At 35.9% G+C, this 20,002-nt stretch overlaps 2 protein-coding genes across 11 annotated transcripts; one reads left to right on the top strand and one right to left on the bottom strand.

Annotated features, from left to right (window-relative positions):
• On the top strand, positions 1–5,240 carry LOC112018340 (pentatricopeptide repeat-containing protein At3g24000, mitochondrial). Of its 10 annotated transcripts, none has more exons than XM_024050859.2 (5): positions 1–3,458; positions 3,573–3,766; positions 3,891–3,947; positions 4,087–4,151; positions 4,230–5,240. In XM_024050859.2, the coding sequence occupies exon 1, from the start codon at positions 313–315 to the stop codon at positions 3,340–3,342; it is 3,030 nt and encodes a 1,009-aa protein (XP_023906627.1). In that variant the 5' UTR covers positions 1–312; the 3' UTR covers positions 3,343–3,458; positions 3,573–3,766; positions 3,891–3,947; positions 4,087–4,151; positions 4,230–5,240. The 10 variants fall into 10 exon arrangements, with proteins under 10 accessions (XP_023906627.1, XP_065633754.1, XP_065633751.1 ...); XM_065777682.1 differs by having other exon boundaries at positions 1–3,766; positions 4,230–4,404; positions 4,542–5,240; XM_065777679.1 differs by having other exon boundaries at positions 1–3,766; positions 4,230–4,404; positions 4,534–5,240.
• Positions 5,241–6,115: 875 nt separating this feature from the next.
• On the bottom strand, positions 6,116–9,827 carry LOC112018330 (uncharacterized). Its single transcript, XM_024050848.2, has 5 exons — positions 8,869–9,827; positions 8,506–8,558; positions 7,221–7,387; positions 6,992–7,143; positions 6,116–6,896 (listed from the first exon to the last, which is right to left on the bottom strand). Exons 1-5 carry the CDS (start codon positions 9,665–9,667, stop codon positions 6,448–6,450), a joined length of 1,620 nt encoding a protein of 539 aa, XP_023906616.1. The 5' UTR covers positions 9,668–9,827; the 3' UTR covers positions 6,116–6,447.
• Between the last annotated feature and the right edge of the window lie 10,175 nt (positions 9,828–20,002).

The raw sequence follows: 20,002 nt of genomic DNA, 5'->3' as shown, positions 1-20,002 counted from the left end.
ATTCATTTGAGAGCCACAGACCAACTCCACAACTCTGTGTCTGTCTCTCTCGCCGTTTTCGTGGTAATAAGGTTCCAACTTTTAAGCAGTTTTCTAATTCTATCTATTTACTTTCTTTGTACATACTCTGTTTGATTTCCGAGAATCCGTATCGAACTTTAAAGAGACTGAAATATCGAGAGCTCAACCAACACATTTATGTTTCGTTCTTTCATTGTTGTTGTTGTTATTGTTTTTCTTTAAGACTAAAACTCTCAATCAGTCTCTGATGCTTTCTCGGTTGCTGTTGATGCCGTGTTGGTTGTGTATTCGATGCTTTTGAGAATCAAAAGCTGTTTTAGAATCAGAACCGAAGCTTTGGGTTTAAAATTAATGGAGTGCGAGTTGCTTTCTCTGAGAATGCGTAGCCCGCCGCTTGGTTTTCGATTTCAGTTCCCCAATAAGCTTCGTACTACCAGTTCTAGATCACTGATAGTTCCTATTCGATCAAAATCTTTTTCTTGTGCTGCTCTCAGTGTTGTAGAATCGAGCCCCACCAATGATTTGGATCTATCTGATACCCGAAACTCCCCAATTCAGGTTCATGAAGGGTTTAAGAGAATACCCAGAAAGGAAATGAGTCGAAATTGGCCTAATTCAGTGTCTATGAATGAGAAGATTGATGAAAATGTGAGAAGTAGGCCTGTGAGTTTGGATAGGAAGGAGAGGTTAAGGCGTTATTCTGGGATGCTGCGTGATTGTGCTTCAAAAAGGCGTTTGAATGAGGGGATGGCCATTCACGGGCAAGTGATTAAGAGTGGGATTGACCCGGATTCTCATTTGTGGGTTTCATTGGTTAATGCTTATGCTAAATGCGGGTGTTCTGTGCGTGCGCGTCGTGTGCTCGATGAAATGCCTGAAAGGGATGTTGTGTCTTGGACTGCATTGATACAAGGGTTTGTTGCTGAAGGATGTGGCAGTGATGGTGTTAGTTTGTTTTGTGAGATGAAGAGGGAAGGTGTTAGACCGAATGAGTTCACGTTGGCGACGGGGTTGAAAGCTTGTGCTATGTGCATGAATTTGAGTTTTGGGAAGCAGGTGCATGCAGAAGCAATCAAAGTCGGGTGCTTTTTGGATTTGTTTGTTGGGTCTGTTCTTGTTGACCTTTATGCAAAATGTGGTGAGATGGAGCTTGCGGATAGAGTGTTCTGTTGCATGCCTGAGCAGAACGATGTCTCATGGACTGCCTTGCTTAATGGTTATGCTCAGGTGGGTGGTGGAAAAGAAGTATTGAGACTGTTTGGTAGAATGAGAGAATCAGAGATGAAGTTCAGCAAGTTCACCTTGTCTACTGTCCTCAAGGGTTGTGCCACCTCAGGGAATTTGAGAGAAGGCCAGGCTGTGCATTCTGTGGCAATCAAAATTGGGTGTGAAATAGATGAGTTTTTGGGTTGTAGTCTTGTGGATATGTACTCTAAGTGCGGGCTGGCATATGATGCACTAAAAGTGTTTAAGACAATCAAAGATCCTGATGTAGTAGCCTGGAGTGCAATCATCACCTGCCTTGATCAGCAAGGTCATAGCCAAGAAGCTGCTCAGCTATTTCACACGATGAGATATGCAGGTGTCCCACCAAATGAATTTAGCTTTTCAAGTCTTGTTAGTGTTGCCGCTGATTTGGGAGACCTGCAGTATGGTGAAAGCATCCATGCTTGTATATGCAAGTATGGATTTGAAAATGATATGTTAGTCAACAATGCCTTAATCACTATGTACATGAAAAATGGATTTCCGCAGGCTGGTATCCGAGTGTTTGAGGCAATGGGAGATCACGATTTGGTTTCGTGGAATGCCCTTTTGTCTGGATGCCATGGCTATGAAATCTGCAATCTAGGGCCAAGAATCTTCTATCAGATGCTTCTGGAAGGTTTCACACCTAACATGTACTCGTATATCAGTGTTTTAAGGTCTTGTTCTAGCCTCTTGGATCTACGCTTTGGAAAGCAAGTACACGCCCATGTTATAAAATACACCCTTGATGGTAATGATTTTGTTGGGACAGCTCTTATTGACATGTATGCCAAGAGCAGGTGCTTGGAAGATGCTGATGTAGTTTTCAATAGGTTGATTAAACGAGATCTCTTTACTTGGACAGTCATCATTACTGGCTATACACAAACTGATCAATCAGAGAGGGCTGTTAAGTGCTTCAGTTTGATGCAACAAGAAGGTGTAAAGCCCAATGAGTTTACTCTTGCCAGCTGTTTAAGTGGTTGCTCCCGTATAACTGCTCTGGAAACCGGGCAGCAGCTTCATTCTATGGCAATTAAGGGTGGGCATGGTGATATATTTGTTTCAAGTGCACTTGTTGATATGTATGCAAAGTCGGGATGCTTAGAAGATGCTGAGGCTATTTTTGAGGGCTTGGTTCTACGGGATGCCGTCTCATGGAACACAATGATATGCGGATACTCGCAAAATGGGCAAGGACTGAAAGCTCTTGAAACTTTTTGGAAAATGTTAGATGAAGGCACCATGCCAGATGAGATTACCTTCCTAGGTGTTCTTTCTGCATGTAGCCACATGGGTTTAGTTGAAGAAGGGAAAAAACAGTTTAATGCACTGAGCGAAATTTTTGGGATTACACCTACAATTGAGCATTATGCTTGTATGGTTGATATTCTTGGTCGGGCTGGAAAGTTTGATGAGGTCAAATGCTTTATCGAGAATAGGAAGCTAGAACCACATGCGTTGATTTGGGAGACTGTTCTTGGAGCTTGTAAAATGCATGGAAATTTGGAATTTGGTGAAAAAGCTGCAGAGAAACTTTTTGAGCTTCAACCTGAGATAGACTCAAATTATATATTGCTGTCTAATATTTTTGCAGCCAAAGGTAGGTGGGATGATGTCAGAAAGGTCAGGACATTGATGTCCAGTCAGGGTGTTAAGAAGGAACCTGGATGTAGCTGGGTAGAGATCAATGGTCAAGTCCACACATTTGTGTCTCAAGATGGTTCACATCCCAAAATCAGGGAAATATGTTTAAAGTTAGAGGAGCTCAGCCAAAAACTCTCTTCAGTTGGTTATATTCCAAAAACGGAACATGTGCTTCATAATGTCACTGACAAAGAGAGAGAGGAATATCTTAATCATCATAGTGAAAGATTGGCTCTTGCTTTTGCCCTTATAAGCACCAAACCTGTCAAAACAATTAGAATTTTCAAAAACCTACGCATCTGTGAAGACTGCCATGATGTTATGAAGCTCCTCTCGGACATCACAAATCGGGAAATAGTTGTTCGTGACATTAAACGCTTCCACCATTTTAAGAATGGCACTTGCTCCTGTCAGGATTATTGGTGATTTGGCTCCAGAGGCATTTAGCTTGTTGATCTGCATTCAAATTTCAGTCTAATCCTTACTATTGAAGTAACCATGTCCCAAGGGTTACTATTCAGGGAAAGAAACTTACAAGCAAGGTTATGTTTCCTTGATGAATTAATATTAGAAACACCAAGAAACATACAATACACCAAGGTGAGGTGTGAACTTGTAGTATTTGTCAGTGATTCATTTCCAAATATTCTATCCAGGTGCAAAATCCAAATGGAGCTTCTATGCTAAGTGAAGACGAATATTGGAATGCCACTGTAGTTGCTCCACCTTGGTGCAAATTCCCAGTAAGAATGCCCTGTCTTTATGGAGGCCATCTTTCAGTTGGATTGATGGAGTAGACTGAAAGGTACAAGTGCCGCCAGTTATACAGAGGTTTGAATGCCTTAAAAATGTAAGTTCTTACCCTTCTTCTTTTCTTTTTTCCTTTTTTTTTTCCCTTTTTTTTTTTTTTTTTGCTTTTGGGGTCTGAGATGTTCTTTCCCTTTCTTGATGTAATTTTATTGATATTTCTGCAGGCTGCTGCTGCTGCTGTTTTAGATTCTTTTGGTGCAATTTTTGTTCTCAGAACCAAGGTTAACACTTGATTTTCATTTTAAGTTAATTTAATCATGAATAATTAATGCATATTTACCATGATTAGATTTACTTGTGCCATTTTGCCATTGTTAATCCACAACAGGAGCCAGGACTTATGTATTTGCATTTTCTTAGAAGTGCAGATGTGTTTGGCAAATCTTTGTCCAGATAAAGGCTTCTTGAACCATGCGTTTTGGAGAGTAAGTTGCATTTTTTGCTGTAGTTAAACAGAACTTTACATGGATTGAAAAACTTCTCTAACATTTGATATGTAATAGATGGGCAATATGAACCAAGAGAGAAGACAGCAGCACACTGGGACAACTTACAAGAACTGCTGTTGAGTAAAAGAAGAAAACTGTGGTTGTGCTGACTGAACTGGAAACTTCCTGGCTTCTATACCATTTGAAGTTTGAAAGTTGCATGTGGATGTTGCAAGACCATTATTTGTGGGTATGTTCTGTCCAGAATTTGATGGATACAAATTTTCAATGGTAACATGACACTGCCCTGAGGTGTGCATCATTTATCATTTGATGTCAAAGTCTCATTATGCTTGTGGGCAACTAATACTATTTGCAGGAGTGCAGATGGCTTGGTTTAGTATCACATTTCCCCTGTTGGGTTCCTGTATTGCAATCAAGGAGCGAAGGTTGATTAAATGTCAGTAGGGCATCCAAGATTTGTATGCATTCTTGCTTCGATATAGCCATCCATGCTCATTCCCACTTCATCTGATCTTAGCGTCTTGATGTAACAACAATCAAAGAAAGTAATTTTTTCTCATTAAGCATTTTATAGGGTACCTCGATCTGTGTTCAATGAGTGGACCTCCAGACACATTGATGAATTCTTGCTTCATCCCTCCCTGTTCCCTTCTGTCTTCCACTGTTTCTGTCTTTGATATATGGAACAATCCTATTCCACATTCGGAAGGCTGAGATTTTGATTCTCTCACGTAGCAGCATCTGAAATTCAAGTTTTCACTAGATTTTTATTCTATTTTTTATTATTTTTTTGGTTTTAGCTTTAGACGGGGTTGAGGATTTGTTGAGATGAGTGAACATATAAAAACACAAGGTCCAGATTACATTATTTTCAATTCCAAGTCCTTATCTGATCCTTCCTTACTAAGGCTGGGTTTAGATAGTGGCAGACCTTGCTTCTATGTTTTTTTGTGTGGATCTCGTGCACTGTTCACAGGACCCACAAGTACAGATTTTAGTGAAATCAACTTTAAAAATGGATCTCATGATACTATTCACATATTTAAAAATTATTTTGCTACAGTGTTTTCAGTTTTCAGCAATAAGCGGTATCTAAATAGACCATCTTAGGGTAGTACTAGTACCCTGCTTCTATGAAATGTGCTATTACCAGTTGCTACTTGCTTCTATATAAATAAAGTTAGTTTTCATTGTATTATTTATGGGTGAGCATTTAAGCAGCTTGGTGATTGTTCATTCTGGAGGTTTATATGTAATGAGATGTAGTGATGTATTTTGGAAGTAAATATTCTGCCATCTAGATGTGAAAGACAATTGAACAGAGAAAAAGGGGCAAAATTGGCTGAATAATATTTTTTAAGAAATCTTTTAGGAGAATAGCATGTGACTAAAGTTATTTAGATTCTTTTTGAAACTTGAGTTTGACAAACTTGAGTTCCAACCCAAAATTGAGTTTCAATTTGTTATACAATGTTAAATTGTCACGCAACCTAAACTAATTGAAACTCGAGTTTGATAAACTCGATTTTGAGATGAAACTCGAGTTTGACAAACTTGAGTTCTAGAAAGAGTCTACATAACTAAATTACTTCGCCATTGTTCTATCCACCAAAAATTTTCCTTAAAAAGTACTATTTAACAAATTTTGTCCAGAAAAAGGCCTAGAGCAATGCTTGAAGTCAGAAAATGCTTTTGGTTGATTTCCAATTTTCATGAAAATTGCGTTGAATGCTTTCCAATTTTTTGAGCAAATCCAACCCAACACACATACACAGAGGAACTTGAGTCTGCCTGTCCGATGGTGAAAGTGACCAGAGGTAGATGGCTCAGCTTAGGTAAATTCAACAACTGGCTGGTCTTATACATGGCTCCAACACAAGTGACAGTCATCTTTTGCAATTTGCATGGACAAATAGTCATGCAGCAAACACCATAGATTGGTTCAGAAACATAATCTCCTCATAATATTGCCGTAAATTAGACTGCCATAAATTAGACTAACTGGTGGTCTGGAAACTATCATATATAAATATATAACATCAGCAAAACTGACAAGATGCTAAGGTCGCTTCTCTGTTTCTCATTGGCATCTCCCTCATCCAAAAAATCGCATCTGCCTAATAAAAAAAAACAGGGTAGTTGGACATACTTTTGTTACAAAATTGATTGACATTCTTATAAACCCCCGTTGAAAAACAGTATGAACCCAACAAAAGGTGAGGTTGCTAAAAATAGCCTGATTGAGGTCTTTCTCCTGCAAAGAACCTAACTACTCCTTCGTATCTGTATCATCATCGGAGATTGGATGGTCAACTTCACTCTCACTACTGACACCATCATTACTGACAACTGTGGACCTTGTTCTGGCTGAATCAGAATTTTGACCCAGGTCATACTTGACAAATTTGATCTTCTTCTTTTCAGCACTTAACCCTTCTTTCCGTTTTCTTCCTTCATTTTCTGTTGACTTCATTGTGTGGGCTGCAGATACAAATGCAGAACTCATGGATGCGTTCATCTTCTCCTTATCTGTATCTTTGTCTTCACCCTTATTATCAATACAAAAGAGAATATCATCATCCACTTTTATGTCCTCCAACTTAGATGCTGGTTGCTCAAAGTCTGCTTTGGAAATATCTAGTACTATTTTGGTACGACGTCTTGAAACGCTGTCATCAAATACTTTTATTCCCTGATTTTCAAGGTTCAGCAGCCACTCTGGAGAATGAGATCATTAAGATTTAAAAATTAGATAAACACTACAGAGTGCATTTGTTAAATACAAGGGACAAAAAAATATTAGGGCTACTTACTGATAAGAGCTTTAGGTGAGGATCCATATGATCTATTTGCTTTTTCCTCCAAACCAATCTGGTTAGTGACCCATTTAATAATTTGGGAAGGTAGACGAGAACTGGAGAAGGCATTGTTGTAAGAGATAGCTCTCATCTGATTCCCACCTTCCCTGCAGCAAGCAAAATGATGAGACTTTGCAGTACAGGTTTCAATAGAATTCCAACAAGATCGCTCATTCTTTAATACCTGAAAAATTCTACAGCCTCATGTGTAATGATCAGTCTTGCCATGGCAAGACATTTCATGTGCTCAGTAGGTACATTAATCACTCTCTCAGGATTAAGAAAAGAATACTCGACCAATATAACAGCATCATAGAGAACTTTTCTTAACAAAACTTCATCTTCAGATCTCTGCACAGATATATTTCCATGATATTAATTTTTAGAACTAGGAATCATCACTATGTACAGATTCTTGCTCTTTTTTTTTAATGATGTAGGAAAACTTTACTCAGATTAGTTGCATGTTATAGAGAAGACTGTACAACAATTCTCGCTCTTAATTAAACTCCTACGTGCAACTGACCCCAGCCACCAAAACCACTTACAGGGTAATCCAAGGGCTAAGCAGTTTATCCTCATGCCCAGGAGGATATACAGATTCTTACATACATGATGAATTGAGAAACTTTTGACTAATAAATATATCCCAAAACTAATAGCTCAATATTCTAAGAAGTATACACCTAAGAAATAATTGGTAACTTTTAAATTTTATGGAAAGAAAACCTATAGGAGCTCAAAATAAAAATCATGACATAAATGATTGTTTAAAAGTTGATTTCTTCAACCCAATAGCAAATACATGGTTAACGACTAAATTTATGATAAATCCTAAGGAAATGCTGGGCTATGCTCTGAGGAGAAGTAAACAATGTCATCCCAAAATCTTGTTTAACACACTTATTAGACCAGCACTTTCAAGAACAGATCTGTTAAAGACAGGGTGGGTCATGTAGCTCGGAAAATAAGAGTACGTGACTTCCTCTTTTTTATCCCCGCCCCCAACATATGTATAACAACCCCCCAAAGAAAAGAGGTTTTTTTTTTTTTTTTTTGGTCTAGTTTGGTCCATATTTACTTAAATTTCCTGTCCAAGTCTAAAGTATCAAGGAAATTAAAAGGGTGAAAACCATCAAGTAAAAAAAATCTTGACTTCACCATGTAGCAACACGTAATGGCTTAAATATATGAAGGCAATTGTTTGGTAACAGATTTCTTTATAAACCACACTATATAAGTCCTGCATGTGCGTTGGTAAACCGTGAGAGTTAGAGAGAGAAAGAGTGACTAAGATGTTTCTGTTAGTTTAGATTGCAGAACCATACATGAATGCGCTGTGTGCACAAATAATATGATTAGCGGAATGCTGACACACCTAGGAAGCAAGTAAATGGAGAAATTACATTTTACCACCCTATAAGGAATACATATCAACAAATTAAACATTCTAAGAAAGACATACTGACCAAGAGGGAAGTCACAGGCAAAATCTCCTCCTGCAGCATCCGGATGAGGGTCTCTGGTTGCCAAATAAATTAGGATGTAAGCACATCAAAGTTGAAATCCAGTAAAAGAATCATCATAAATGTTAATATACAGACATACACAGTCAGACACAATATGTAGACCTAATAAGCCTTAGTATCAGTCTTAACCATTTGGAGCACAAGTACTCTTTTGTCATTCAACTTCTACGACTATGTTCATGCTTTCAATTAGATTCATATCTGTCTTATAGACAAGTTAAACACACACACACAAAATAAAGAATATTGTAAATTTGTAATGCAATTTCCAAATATCAAGCGAAAATGTGAATTCTTACTAACCAAAAAAGTAAAAGCTCTGAAAGCCAGAAATTGAACCGACGGTCCAAATCTTCAACTCCTTCTCCAACTCCTCCCTTGCAATCCCAGCTGTGAATTTCAAGCAAAGCTCCATCAGAAACAGCTCTGCAAGAACAACTCCCGCCAGGTAAACATCAACACAACCTCCTACACTAAACCTTTCACGAATTTCGCCACTTACAAGCGGCAAGAAAGAGCCTATTCCATCATCAGAATCCATCCAAACACGAACTAAATCCACGAAAGGCATAATCAAATTCGAACCAATGGATTCCTCACTAGAATCCTTACAACAACACACATTTGCATACCCAAGAATCACTCCCACCAAAGACTTAGCCTCCCTCATTGCTTTCCTCTCTCTCTTTGAAACCAAGTCCTTCCCAAGCAACTCCACAACCACTTTGTACACCTCGAATACCACCGGAGCCAGCAATGCTATGCTCTTCGAAGATCCGCACGAGCCCGAACACGCCGATACCAATTGAAACAAGTCCTTCGTGGCAGTAACCCGATCCAAAATGTCATCTTTCTGTAAATTTCGGCTACGAAAGGTTAATCCGGCGTAGACCCAGATGGATTCGAGAGGTGGGTCAAGCTTAGCTTGCATTAATTCGTGGAATATGTGAATGAAAGGAGAGAAATTGGGGGTTTCTTTGTGGATTTCAGCTAAAAGGTCTTGGATTGATTGGTTTAGCTTGAACTCGTAGTTTTTGCCTAAAAGGGGTTTAAAGTTTTGTGGGGCTGTGGAATTTGTGGGTTCCATTAGAGCCAGAGCCATTGTAGTTGTTGAAAAATGATGAATTTTAGAGAGAGATCAGAAAAAAGAAGGGCTAAAAGCAAAAACCCTAATAAGCACAGAAGTCAGGTTTAGGAGAAAATTGTTTGGGGTTTAAGGGCCGTACGAATCTTCCAGATTTTGCCACGAAAGTATAAAGTTTTTGTCTTTTTGGTGAATTTTCGAACAGTGAGCTACCATATATACGGGTTGAATAAATCGGTGTATTTTTGTTTATTGGTGTTGAATTTCTCACCTATAATTGAAGCAGTGAACCATGCATAGGTCGGGTTGAGTGAATATTTTGACCCAACTCACTATGGTGGGTCAAAAAAAATTTAACTCAACCCAATTTATCATATAAGTCCAACTCAACCCAACCCACATGAGTCAGGTTGGATCAGGTTGAATCATAAGTTTGACAAATTTTTATTATTATTATTATTATTATTATTATTATTAAATTGAGTAGAAAAAATATAAATATAAATATATTAAAAAAACCTAAAAATTAGTATTAATGTAACTCCTTAAAGGAAAACAATACTAATGACTAAACAACAATAGTAATTTATTAAGGTTTGTGTAAACTAATTGGTTTTTATATAAGATAGGAAGAATTGGTTATTTAAAAAAAATTATTAATTATATGATATATTTTATATATATATATATATATTAAATTAGTATTAGTAGGAGAAACCGAGGGAATGCTGCTCTGCAGCTGGTTTTTTTTTTATAATAATTTATATATTATATATAAATTTATATATATATATATATAAAGTTCCCTATAGCTAATTTTTTTAAAAAAATTAAATATATATTAAATATGAGTGGGTCGGGTCAGGTTTGGCGGGTTTGTAATTTTATGACCCAAACCCAACTCGATCTGCTATAAAAAAAAATTTTTGTAACCCAACCCAACCCACCAAGCCTTAAAAACCGACCAAACTCGGCGAATCGGGTTGGGTCGGGTCGGGTCGGGTTTAGCAGATCAGTGAGTTTTTTGCACACCTCTAGAAGTGATACAAGGGCATTGACTGCCACCATAATGAAAATGTAAGATTTAAATGGACACAATTATAAATACAGGGGTTTTGATTGCCACTACAATGAAAATGTAAGATTTAAATGGTCACAATTATAATTATAGGATTTAATTTGGCCTAGATATAAAATTATAGGATTTTTTTTTTTTTGGGTGCACTTTGAGACTGTCCCTTTGCAAGATCTTTCTAGAGCAAATTGGGTATCCCTGACCTTAATATTTTGTTTGGTTGCAATTGGTGCTCTATTTCTTTCAGCATTAACATTTTCTGAAAAATTATTCATTCTCAAAAGAGCAATTTCTAGAAAACTATCTCATTTTTCAGTGTTTAGTAACAACCCTAAAAATGAGCTTGAGAATGTTTTCTGGTGTTTAGTATGCAATTTTTTAAAAATATTTCTTGTATAATTTAAAACATGTATATTATGTAAACCAACTAATGTATTCATTAAAAAAATAAATAAATAAATAAATAAGCCAAGAATGAATTTGGTTTTCATATTAAAATTTTGACAATAAATACAATCAAAATTAATTAGTTGTCAAATTTCATGATTCCTACCACTCATTTTGCTTATATATATGGACAGTAACGTACGCATGTACACACACATACACACACACATATACATCAACCATTTGTCTATATATATATATATATATATATATGTTTGATAGGGGAATACATTTTCAATAAATACAAATAACAATAACTTTTAATTGTCTACTCTTTTTATTGGTATACTAATTGTCTACTATGATCAACCACAAGTCTTCAATATTACTCTAAATTATGTATTTACATAATGTACTGCATAATATATCATCATTGCATAGTATCTGCATAAAGTATCTTCCAACATAAAAAGTATTTGCCAACAAATGCAATTCCCCTAAACAATTATCATTCATTATATAACAATATTATTAGTCCAAGGTAAAGGTTATCCCATGTAAAAGCAATTTAGAGCAATATAGGTACTATGTTTAAAATTTTCATCTCTTACTTCATTTATTCTTTCTTCTTCTTCTTCTTTTATTTTTATTTTTATTTTTTTGCACTATATGTACAAAAAAGAAGTAACTTCTGCCTGGAATCCATCAAACTGAAAATTTCTTAGAGAAAAAAGAAAATCAAGTTTGAAATTCAAGGCAAAGAATTGGGATTTTGGTAGAGAGGAATGAAATAATTACCACTGTAAATTTGTTTTCCTTTGCAAGTCTGAGCTATTAACTGATTAGTGAAGAAAAAAAAATCTAATCAGCGAATTGTGTTTCAAAGGGGAAAAGGAACATGGAGAAAAGAGAGAAGAGAGAAGAGAGAAAGATCTATGGGAAGAGGAGAGACCAGAGTTAGTGACAGTGAGAGTGTAAGGATAGAAAAAGTAAAGGGAAGAGAGAAAAAGTGAGAAATCTTACCATGAGAGAGGGAAGGCGCATAAAAATTATGTTTCCCATGATTACAGACAAAGATAAAATTAAAGGAGATGCAATGTGTGAGAGAGAGATTGTTTTTCATTTTTTTTTTTTTTTTTTTTTGGGAAAATAACCTATAGAAAATAAGCCTTATTTTTATTAGGGTTTTCTGTTGGCCAAAAATAGTTTTCCATTGACCAATTTTTTTTTTTTTTTTTTTGGTGCCACTGAACACTGGAAAAATGTGAAAAACTATTTTTACAGAAGGTTTTTCAGGGAAACAAATAGAGCGTAAGGGAAAAGAAAGGACATGAGGGAAAAGAAAAGAAAGGAAAATACTTCTCTAATGTATGTTTGGAAACAAGAAGAGAAAAAGAAAAGAAAATAGAATTCCTATGCTTTCCTTTGTTTGGTTTGTAGAGGGGAAAAAAAATGAGAAGAAATATTTATGCTTTTTTACTTCTATACCCACATGAATTTGAGAATAATGAATTTAAAATCTTGGACAAAAAGGTAAGCTCATTGACATGAAAATTTAAAGTGTTTGTTTTAAATTTTTTATTGCTCTTTCCCCTTCAAATCTACCCAAATTGGGCGGATTACAAAAAGTGGGTTCAGCAGATTAGATTTTCACTATTTTATTTTCTCCCTTAAAATCCAAACAAAAGAAATGACATGGCTTCTTTTCATTTCTCTTATTTTCCCTCCCTTTCACCCTTTTTCAACACAGTGTAAAATTTTAGTTCCCTTACTCTACCCTTTAGTTGACTGGGGCAATAAAGACATGATAAAAAATGAATACGTGTCACCATCACAACGAACTTAATATATTGGAGCACTAAATCCAAGCCAAATCCAATTGGCTTAAAAGGAATTGTCATTCTTCTACACTTCATTACAAATTTCTTTTGCCTTGGAAGATGTTAATTCCAATATGAGTTTGGCACCTTTGATTACATACGAATAACTTTGTGTTTCAAAGGGGGTTGGTAAACTCTTCTATCCTCGAAGTATGCTTTGAAAAGGTAGTGGAAACTATGGAATTCTTCTTTGTGGCTCTTACCAAATCTCCCAAGCCAAAATAGGATAACAAATTCTTTGAAATTGTGCAAACCTTTGCTGGGGTGGGTTAAACTCAATATATATGGCTCTTTTTTTGAAAATCAAGCTTAGCACATGGGGGAGTTTTGCTTAAGAATGGTGAAGGAAATTTATTAAGGGGTTTCTTTTGATCAATTAGTTCAAGTACTAGCATTTTAGTTGAATAGTGGGCTTTGCAATGGACTCCTTATAGCTTTGAAGTTTGGTTTATGTTAAATTTGATGCATCTTATGGGTGGAAACTTTTGTTATAACATGGTGAAGAAAACTCGTCCTCTCTTATTGCAACAACCTATTGAAGAGTGTTAGAGATATAATAGACATACTAGCCTAATGTAATAGGCCCAAGCCCACTCCTGCTTGTACTAGTAGCCTTGGGTTTAGTCGCCTATATATACTCATATTATGATTCATTGTAACACAGGTTATTGTACTGCACTCTTACAGAATAAAGATGTAACGCTCAAGGGATTTTTCCGTGGATGTAGGTCGACAAGGTTGAACCACGTAACCCTTGTGTTCTTGATGTTCCTATTCTATGCTTCCCCTTCCGCATTCACTCCAGCATATACAATATAGTATAACACATTGCCTTGCTAATAATACATTTAACATAGTATCAGAGCCAAACTTCGTTCTTGGCATCAAACAAACATCTCTAGCAAGTAAAGAAGATCCTCACGTGCACACCACCATCAGAAGTCACACATGCTTGTCTACTGAATCTAGACTTCACGACATCTCGCAGCCGCCACGGCTCACTACTGTGTCCAGATCCTCAAGCCCAAGCAATCCATGCCTTTCCCTATCAGATCTATGCACATCAAGCCTTCACCTAATGAAACCAACAAGATAGACGTGCTCCATGGCATATCACGACCAAAACCTAAGAACCCGACCTCCAACGGCAGCCGCATGCGCCACCACACAAGGACAATGACTCTTGGAACTCTCACATGCGCCACCGAAGGTTCTTGACTCCCAGCTTGGATCTCAGCCACACGCACCGCCAAGACGGCCTTATCGTCCCCTGATCTACTTGGCCTGATAATCTGGTAATCATACGACGTCACACGCACCTACACACGCTTCCTAGGAATCTGTCTTGCCACCACGCGCTGGTACATGCCGTCACGCACCTTTCACATGCCGAAGAACTCATGCTGATGTCATCTTTCCTTGTCAGCATGCCACGCACACCCTAGGCCACGTCAGCGACACGTCATAGGATGACGTCAGCATAAGTTCTTCGACGTGTGGAAGGCGCGTGATGGCATGTACCAGCGCGTGATGGCAAGATAGATTTCTAGGAAGCGTGTGTAGGTGCCTGTGACGTCATATGATTACCAGATTCTCAGGCCAAGTAGATTAGGGGACAACAAGGCCGTCTTGGCGACGCGTGCGGCTGAGATCCAAGCTAGGAGTCGAGAACCTTTGACGGCGCATGTGAGAGTTCCAGGAGCCTTTGTCCGCACGTGGTGGCGCATGCGACTGCCGTTGGAGGTCAGGTTCCTCGGTTTTGGTCGCGATATGCTGTGGAGCACGTCTGTCTTGTTGGTTTCATTGGGTGAAAGCTTGATGTGCACAAATCTGATAGGGAGAGGCATGGATTGCTTAGGCTTGAGGATCTGGACACAGCAGTGAGCCATGGCGGCTACGAGATGCCGTGTTTTCTATTTGGTCTATAAGTCCATTTGGTCTATAACCGTGTTTTCTATAGCCGCATTTTTAAGCGTAGCCTATACACCGTGACAATAGACCAACAGGTTTATTCTCAATCATGGCTATAAATTGTAGACCAATAGGGTATAGGGGGTATTTTAGCCATGTTTAACAAATGCGGCTAGAGGAGTTATTTTAGCCTCATTTTTAAAAAGCGGCTATAGGGTTTACATTAGCCGCGTTTAACAAATGTGGCTATAGGTCCTCAACCTATAGCTGCATTTTAAAAACGCAACTATATATATTTATTTTTCCTGGGCAAATCACTGATTTATATATTTGTACAAGTACACTTTTTAGTAAAGAACTACTTTCCCTACATACTATAGTACATTGAACTACAACTCTTAAGGCTAAATCTCTGATAATAAAGCATTAAACTTGTTCAAATGAACAAAAACTTAAGTGTTGTTTGAAGCAGTTTAAACATTTGTGAAATAACAATCAAGTGTATGTATTAGAACTATTTCAGAACTAGGCAAAGATAAGTGTAAAAAATAACTAACAAAAAAACACAGTTTCTCAAGTGCTAGCCTTTGAAAATCTTAAGCTATTTTGAAACTTATGAAAAAAAAAAGAGCTATTTTGTATTCGTACCCTTTATTTCTAATGCCATTTTATCTATCCTTTACCCACCAAAAAAAAAAAAATTAAAGCCTAACTTCTTTAGTAACTATAATTATGCAAGTGCGATATACTGCTTAATTAATATAGATTATAAAATAAATTGAAATCTTATTTCAACCATAAAATCAAATGTAAAAGGAAAAGTTTATTTATGTTAATGATTCATGTTTTTATAATATATCATATATGTGACAATTTTCAAGTATTCCCTAATGCTTGTCCTTTAAGCCGAAGCAATCACCAAAATATAAAACTATTTTTTCCTCAAAAGCTCAAAAAGATAATTCAATTAAAAAAAATGACAAGAACAAAAGAACCATTTGCTAAAAAACTGCTAATAAAATATTGATTGTAAAAGTTATAAAGTTAATAGTAAAAGTTGCAAGGCAATTTGCTACAGTAGCGACTTCAGGAATTTTTTCCAGGGTGTTCCTAATTTTTTTTTTTTTTTTTTTAGTTGAAAGATCCAAAGCCATCATCAAGGAGATGAAGATGAATTTTGCACAAGAGATAAATCTTGGGTACGTGATTTTCTTATCAAATATTTGTCCATAATTCTTGCAAAAGAATAAACAATAAACTATAAGTTCATTTGAAATATAAAATTATTAATTATTGTTATTTAGTTGTTTCATTTATTTGTTTGTCCTTTATAAACTATAATTTGTTATATTATTGTATCATTAATTATAAAATTATTAATTGTTATTTAACCTAACATAATTTAATTTATTTATCTTTTATAATATGTTGGTTAATTAAATTATTAATTATTGTTTATTAGTTGCTTCCCTTAATTAATTATTGATTAATTAAATTATTATTTATTAGTTGCACTAGCACAATATTTACTTTCCCCAATTCAAATACCTCACCCGGCCCCATGTGCCATGTGCCCATCCACCTCTACCGCACTCAACAAACAATGATAAGACAATTAATTGTATCTCACCAAATCTCACCAATACCAACAGATAAAGCCAAAAAGAAAAAGTCAAGAACAGGGCCAAAATGTAATAAAGTTAAAGCTAAGCCAAGCCAATCATAGTTGTTCAAAAGAATCAAATAAAATATTAAAGTTAAATTGTTAAAGTCTTAAAGAATAAAGAGAGAGAGAGAGATACTCATTCATTTCATTTCAGATTTCACTTTCATTTTCATTTTTCAGAGAGAGAGAGAGAGAGAGAGAGAGAGAGAAAGAGAGAGAAGTTATGATATACCTTGAGGTTGAGGTTGAGGGAGCACTGGAGTAAGCCGAGCAACGAGTGACGAGCGATGGAGTGAGTGACGAGCGATGGAGTGAGCGACGTGATCGATTGGCGATCTCCGATCCAATCCAATGAGCGATCTCTGATGCCCGAATCCCGATGCGATGTGCTCTGGACTGCAGCTCGTGTTGTGTTGGCTGACCGATCTTCGATGCGGCGATGCCCGATCTGTCTGTTGGCTTGGATTGCAGCGTTGGTTGTGTTGCTCTGTTGATGTTTTTTTCTTTAGGTTTGCTTTAGTGATTTTTGATTTAGTGATTTGAGGTTTTTGATTTAGTGATTTGCAGCGTATATTGGGTTTTGGTTTTTTTTTTTTTTTTTTTTAGAATCTGTGGGTTTGCTTTACCTGTTTACCATATGTTGGGTTGTGTTTTTTTTGTTTAGATTGGGTTTGCTTTACATTTAGGATTGATGTTGGGCTTTTTTGTGGGCTGTTACAAATTTTTTTTTTTTAAAAAAAATTTTAGTAAAAAAATTTTTTGGGCTTTTTTTTTTTTTTTTTGTGCTTGAAAGTAGAACAAATAATTTTTTTTAAAAATTTTATTTGAGGGTGTTCCTCAATTTTTTTTAAAGGGTAAACAAATAAAAAAAAATTTAATTATTATATATATATATATATATTTTTTTTTTTTTTCAAGTCAGGTTGTTTCTAGGAACACCCTAAATCCAACGTGGTGTCACCATTGATCCGCTAGTATATCCATTTGGCACAACCACAATTTTTAAGGCCAATATTTTATTATATTAGTATGTGACGTAATTCATAATGAACTGGGCGGTTTAAGAATAATGTAACTTAAGGATACATGTAGTAGGTAATTAAGTACTTTTCTTTTTAGAAGTGTTTTAGTTGTGGTGTTTTGATAACATAAAAATTGCAATATAAATGGAATTTAGTTAAGATATTCATTTAGTGAAACCATAATTTCTAGGCCTCAAGTTTTGATTGTGCAAATTATAGATTAATTACAAAGTTTATGTAAAATATAAAATGAGAATAAATTTTGCAAGTACGTGATGTAAAACCCATGTTTTACCCCTCTAATCTCAACATGACACATCATCTTATCACATATTTAAGATAAGTACAACCACACCTACTCAATTCTAATACCCATATATAAATTCAACAAAATTTGGAGTTTATTTAGATATTATTAGGTGTGGTAAGATGTATTGATTTTTAAGTAAAATGCTTATGGGTATTCTCTTATTGGATGGTGTAAAATATAAGTTTTAGACCCCATCCTTACCAAATTCAAACTCATAAAAATATATATTTTATAAAACATTATCAAAACTGAGATAATAATTAGTGAGCATCTTAAAACTTTAAATTAACTATTGAAATATAACATAAATTGAGCCACTAAATGCAAAACAACTTTTATTATATTAATACAAAATTATGATAAATAAATGATTAAAATAAAATTAATATAGTTTTAGCTAAAGTAAATTATCCCAACAATTAATAAGATAATTCAGTTTCACGATTAATGAGAGTTACACTTGTCATATAGAGTAGATAATTCATTGGCACAACAACTTTTAGTACCAAACTTTTGACCATGTAATGCACGGTTTAAATTAAAATTATATGTAATTAAATCAAAAAAATAGTTAGAGTCATATGACAAAAACATATTAATTAATTTCATGGCGTATAATACTGTTGAGGTCTAAAAAGTTACAATGCTGTACCAAGGCCCAAAATGGCACAGCAAGTTGAACTCTATAGAAAAAATAAAAGGCTTGAGCTCATAATAAGGAAAAAAGGATTTAAAGCCCAAGACCCATGAATAGATAGGCCTTAGGGCCCATGAAACGAAGGGAAGAAAGAAGAAAACTCAGCTTGCCAAGATCAGAAAATCAATATGGAATCCAGTGATAAGAGCTGGGTCGGGATACCCAAGGACTACCAGGAGCTTGGGGTCCTCGTATGTGTAGCAAAGATAGGATGAGATTAAGACAACTTAAAAGAAGTGCCAGGAAATACAAGAAAGGAAGGACATATACGACCTTATCAGCCACCCAATGATGCAGAAAGGAATTGGAAAGCTTGAAGACTAACAATTCATGAACAAATGGCTGGTACCTCGAGAAGCCCAGAAAGAAGAACCATGAAGGGAAGTAGCTGGGAGAACTTTCAACCTGGCAGGGATGGAATCGGCAGCCAAAAAGCTGAGTCTAAAAATGTGAGAAAACCTTGAAGGAAGAGAGATTAGAAGTCAGCTCTCTAAGGACGCCCTAGAACGGAAAGTCAGGAAGAGGCTTTTTGGGGAGAAAGCACCAAAAGAAGCAAAATATGAGAAACAAGGAAGGGGCTAGCCACCAAAGTTGCTAGCACAACATTGGCTTTGGTACCCAGGGGAGCAGAGGAGGGGAATCAATGGTACTCTGGAACCTTAAGATGACACTATAAAAGGAGAAGCATCCAACAGTGAAGGGGTATTCAGTAATAGTGAATCAGAATAGAATCATTGAGAAAACTCTGTCAAAAACTCAAAGAAAGTAGTAAAAGAAAGGAAAATATCGCCTGGTAATCTCAAACAGCCACTATAGAACATACTTGGATTCAAAAGGATTCAAACTTTGCAAGTCTTAGAGGCTTAGAGAGCCATCTAAGTCTGTAATTTTTGAGCTTATTTGAACCTTATAACACGTCTTAGTGTGTTTTAAGGATCCTTAACAATTATTCAGTGTCTTTTGCTTACACATTGTTCCTTTATTGTTTATTGTTGTTCCATGCATATATTTCTTGCTTGTTAGTATGTATGCATTGTAGGATTCTTACTCTGTGCACCACTTAGTTTGTAATTAGTCTATTTAGTTGCGGTGAACCAAGCACAATCCCTTAAAACAACAACTAAAAGGTTCAGGGTCCTTGCTTCTACTTGGTCTTGGACCTTGTCCAAAAAGGGACCCTCACAAATACATACACACATACATACATACATACATACATATATATATATATATATATATATTATGCCATTTCATGTAAGCATGATGTATAATGGGTAATCTTTATCATATTAAAATGTATTGGAAATTTGTAATGAAGTTTCATGTAGAGTAAATTATTATTATTATTATTTTTTGAGAATAATGTAGAGTAAATTATTGATAATTAATGATAATATAATTTACT

This window comes from Quercus suber, unplaced genomic scaffold, assembly GCF_002906115.3.
Source record: "Quercus suber isolate HL8 unplaced genomic scaffold, Cork oak 2.0 scaffold_161, whole genome shotgun sequence".
NCBI lineage: Eukaryota > Viridiplantae > Streptophyta > Magnoliopsida > Fagales > Fagaceae > Quercus > Quercus suber.
The sequence above is the reverse complement of the archived record's forward strand: the minus strand, read 5'-3'. Positions and strand labels throughout refer to the sequence as shown.

Excerpts from the sequence above, each read along its gene's own strand:
- LOC112018340 (XM_024050859.2), top strand. The coding sequence starts at position 313 with ATGCTTTTGAGAATCAAAAGCTGTTTTAGAATCAGAACCGAAGCTTTG.
- LOC112018330 (XM_024050848.2), bottom strand. The coding sequence starts at position 9,667 with ATGGCTCTGGCTCTAATGGAACCCACAAATTCCACAGCCCCACAAAAC. Across the intron at positions 8,559-8,868 it reads TCAGAGCTTTTACTTTTTTG|AGACCCTCATCCGGATGCTG; the intron begins GTTAGTAAGAAT and ends TTTGGCAACCAG. Across the intron at positions 7,144-7,220 it reads GAGGCTGTAGAATTTTTCAG|GGAAGGTGGGAATCAGATGA; the intron begins GTATTAAAGAAT and ends TGCTTGCTGCAG.